Source organism: Nicotiana tomentosiformis, chromosome 11, assembly GCF_000390325.3.
Source record: "Nicotiana tomentosiformis chromosome 11, ASM39032v3, whole genome shotgun sequence".
Classification (NCBI taxonomy): domain Eukaryota; kingdom Viridiplantae; phylum Streptophyta; class Magnoliopsida; order Solanales; family Solanaceae; genus Nicotiana; species Nicotiana tomentosiformis.
The window spans coordinates 93,217,890-93,222,209 of NC_090822.1; the positions used below are offsets into that span (position 1 = coordinate 93,217,890).

Consider the following 4,320-nt stretch of genomic DNA (forward strand, 5'->3'; position numbering starts at 1 on the left):
GGTCATTTCCTTCAATGTCACCTAAATATAGCGCACCCTTTGGCAACACTGTTCTTATAATGTACGGACCTATCCGGTTTGGAGAAAATTTTCCTTTTGCTTCTTCATGATACAGGAGAATGTCTCAGAATGAGTTGACCCACTTCGAATTTTTTGGGCCGCACTTTCTTGTTGTAGGCACAGGCCAATCTTTGTTGGTATAACTGCTTGTGACAAACTGCGGCCATCCGCTTTTCATCAATCATAGTCAACTATTCTAATCGGGTTTTGACCCATTCCTCGTCCCCGATCTCGGCTACAACAATGTTCCAAAGAGAGGGAATCTCAACTTCTGCGGGTATTACAGCTTCAGTTCCACAGACCAATAAGTAAGGAGTAGCCCCAACTGATGTTCGCATGGTTGTGCGATATCCCAATAATGCAAAAGGTAGCTTTTCATGCCATTGTCTGGAGCTCTGAATCATCTTCCTGAGAATCTTCTTGATGTTCTTGTTTGCAGCTTCAGCGACGCCATTAGCTTTGGGCCGATAAGGGGTAGAATTGCGATGCGTAATTTTAAATTGTTCGCATACCTCCCTCATCAAGTGATTGTTCAGATTTGCAGCATTATCTGTAATGATAGTTTTAGGAATACCAAAATGATAAATAATGTTGGAATGCACGAAGTCCACCACTGCTTTCTTAGTGATGGCTTTGAAAGTGATCGCTTAGACCCACTTTGTGAAATAATCAATGGCAACCAAGATGAATCTGTGCCCATTTGAAGCTTTCGGCTCGATTGGCCAAACAACATCCATGCCCCAAGAAACGAATGGCTAAGGCGCCGACATAAGATGTAACTCTGAAGGCAGTGCATGAATCAGGTCACCATGTTTCTGGCATTGATGGCACTTCCAGACGAAATTGAAACTATCTTTTTCCATGGTCATCCAGTAATAACCTGCCCGGAGAATTTTCTTTGCAGGGACATATCCATTCATGTGAGGCCCACATACTCCAGAATGCAATTTGTTCATGATCTTTTCAGCTTCTTGGGCGTCTAGACACCTCAAAAGATTCAGATCTGGAGTTCTTTTGTACAAGACCTCTCCGCTAAAAAAGAAACTGCTGTCAAGCCTTCTGATAGTTCTCTTTTGATCTTCACTAGCTTGCTCGGGATATTCCTTTGTTTTCAAAAACCTTTTGATATCATGATACCATGGTTGGGCATCTGGTTCTATTTCAATTGCATTACAATAACCATGCTTTACTCGAATTTGGATTTCCAGCGAGTCAATATGAATATTTCCCAGGTACGGGAGCATTGAGGCCATGGTAGCTAGTGCATCAGCTAACTCATTGTGGAATCGAAGAATATACCTGAATTCGACGGACTTGAACCGTTTGCTAAGATCTTTTACATTTTTCCTGTACGGGGTAAGCTTGATGTCTCGAGTTTCCCATTCACCTTAGGCTTGCCGAATAATCAGGTCAGAATCGCCCATGATAAACAATTCCTCTACATCCAGATCAACTGCCATATTCATGCCCATAATGCAGGCTTCATACTCAGCAGTGTTGTTTGTATAGAAGAACCAAAGGCGGGCTGTGGCTGGATAGTTCTGACATGTGCGCGAAATCAGAATCGCTCCAATCCCGACGCCTTTTGCATTTATAGCTCCATCAAAGAAAAATTTCCAAGCATTAGTGTCCTCTGGAATTACTTCAACCGAGTTTACTTTCTCGTCTGGAGAGTAAGTACTTAGGGGTTGGTATTCATCATCAACCGGGTTCTCAGCTAGATGATCCGTCAAGGCTTGAGTTTTCATCGTCGTGCGGGTGACATAAACAATGTCGAACTCAGTGAGCAGGATTTTCCATTTTGCTAACCTTCCTGTGGGCATTGGTTTTTGAAATATGTATTTCAAAGGATCCATTCTGGTTATGAGATAGGTGGTGTAGGCCAAAAGATAATGTCTAAGCTTCTGGGCGACCCAAGTCAAAGCGCAACAAGTTTTTTCCAATAAGGTATATTTGGCTTCATAACTGGTGAACTTCTTGCTCAGGTAGTATATGGCTTGCTCTCTCTTCCCGGTCACATCATGTTGACCGAGGAAACATCCGATAGAATTTTCCAAGACTGTAAGGTACAAGAACAATTGTCTTCCGGGCTCAGACGGTACCAACACGGGCGGATTTGACAGATATTTTTTGATTTTATCAAAAGCTTCTTGACACTCATCTATCCATTTGATCACCGCGTTCCTTTAGCAACTTAAATATGGGCTCACACGTGGTAGTAAGCTGAGCAATGAATCTACTGATGTAATTTAACCTCCCTAGCATACTCATGACCCTTTTCTTGGTTTTCGGAGGTGGTAAATCTCGAATAGACTTTATATTTGTTGGATCTATTTCAATACCTCTCCGGATGACTATAAACCCCAAAAGTTTCCCAGATGGAACTTCGAATGCCCATTTAGCTGGGTTCTGTTTCACATCATATTTGCGCGGACGCTCAAAGAATTTCCTCAGATCTCGCACATGGTCTTCCTACGTTCTAGATTTAATTATCACATCATCCACATACACCTCAATTTCCTGGTACATCATGTCATGGAAGATTGCAGTCATGTCTCTTATGTAGGTTGCCCCGGCGTTTTTCTGACCGAATGGCATGATCCAGTAATAGTAGGAGTCCCACGGTGTGGTGAAAGCTGACGTTTCTGCATCTTCTTCATCCATCAGAACCTGGTGATACCCAGCGTAACAATTCACAAAATACTGTATCTCATGTTTGGCACAATAGTCAACAAGAATGCGGATGTTTGGCAATGGGAAGTTGTCCTTGGGGCTTTCTTTGTTCAGATCCCGGTAATCAACACACACTCGGATTTTCCCATCTTTTTGGGCACTGGAACCACATTAGCCAACCATGTGGTGTATCGGACCACTCGGAACACACCGGCTTTCAGTGTTTTAGTGACTTCTTATTGATCTTGTCACTAATGTCTGTTTTGAACTTTCTCCATTTCTGTTGGACGGGTGGATAATCGGGATAAGTTTGCAATTTCTGTACCACCAAATCAACGCTCAGCCATGGCATATCATCATAGGACCATGCAAACACGTCTTTGAATTCAAACAAAAGTTGGATCAATGCATCTCTAGTTCTTTCATCAGCGTGAATGCTTATCATGGTTTCTATGATCCCTTCTGAACTGCCCAAATTAACTGGCTTGGTTTCATTTAAGTTTGGCTTAGTCTTATTCTTAAATTATTCCAATTCTCGATTTATTTCCCTACAAGCCTCATCTTCATCATATTCTACTTCTTGATTGAGTATTTCATAGTTAGATAGCGTTTTAGGATCCGGGCATGAAGTCCACAAGCATGTCATGTTATTTAGGTCCGCATTATTAGAAATGAAAAGGAAAAGATAAGAAAATAGCAAAAATCAAAATAAAAGAAAATAGACATCCATAGATGATGAAATATTGATTTCATTTCATTAAATTGATGTTAGGAGGGTTTATATCGAAATTAAAAGACAATAAAGTAAAAACATTCGAGTTACACCCTGAAATAACTCGTAATGTAGAAGAGATGGCAAAACTGGACTACCGGGATTCCCGTCTAACAGGGAATGGGGTAGCTTTTCAATTCTGAAGCTTGGCATCTGGCCCCATATACTGCACCTCGACAGTTCTTTACCTTGGCTGGATCATGTGAGCCTCATATAGCATTTGTTTCATGGCTTCACAAATATCATCAATCTCTTCGGCCGTGAAGGCCTCTTCTTCTTCTTCCACATACGTGGGCTTGACAAATGATCGGGCGAGATGTAGAATAGGCTGGGGTAGGACCCAACCTTCTTTTTACGCTTATCTGCCCATTTACTATTAGCTTATGTGGCTTGGAAACCCACTTTGGAAAACTTCTCATTGGCGATCGAAATGACAGGCTCTGTAATGCCTTGTCGAGATACCCCGAGCCCTTTTCCGGGCTTGTACCCATGTTTAATCATTTCAGTGGTGACCATGACTGAGGCATTAGATAAGCAAGGTTGTGGGCATGGGGCCCCTTCTTTATATTGATCGGCAACCACAATATCAAAAGTCTGGTATACAATATGCTCATTGTCTTGCTTGGCTTCAAGGCATGGGACTGAAGGATCCCTATAGATGGACTGCTCGTCCTCCCCATGGACAATAATTTCTTGATTCCCGTACTCAAATTTGTCCATCTGGTTGAGAGTGGAGGGAACTGCTCCGGCAGCGTGAATCCATGGTCTTCCCAAAAGAAAATTATACAAGGTGTCCATATCTAGAATCTGGAAAG

General features: G+C 42.1%; 2 protein-coding genes across 2 annotated transcripts; both read right to left on the reverse strand.

The window, feature by feature from the left end:
- Window positions 1–251: 251 nt before the first annotated feature.
- LOC138901853 (uncharacterized) lies at window positions 252–1,313 on the reverse strand. Its single transcript, XM_070189649.1, has 2 exons — window positions 941–1,313; window positions 252–610 (listed from the first exon to the last, which is right to left on the reverse strand). Exons 1-2 carry the CDS (start codon window positions 1,311–1,313, stop codon window positions 252–254), a joined length of 732 nt encoding a protein of 243 aa, XP_070045750.1.
- Window positions 1,314–1,448: 135 nt separating this feature from the next.
- On the reverse strand, window positions 1,449–1,916 carry LOC138901854 (uncharacterized). Its single transcript, XM_070189650.1, has one exon. It carries the CDS (start codon window positions 1,914–1,916, stop codon window positions 1,449–1,451), a length of 468 nt encoding a protein of 155 aa, XP_070045751.1.
- Between the last annotated feature and the right edge of the window lie 2,404 nt (window positions 1,917–4,320).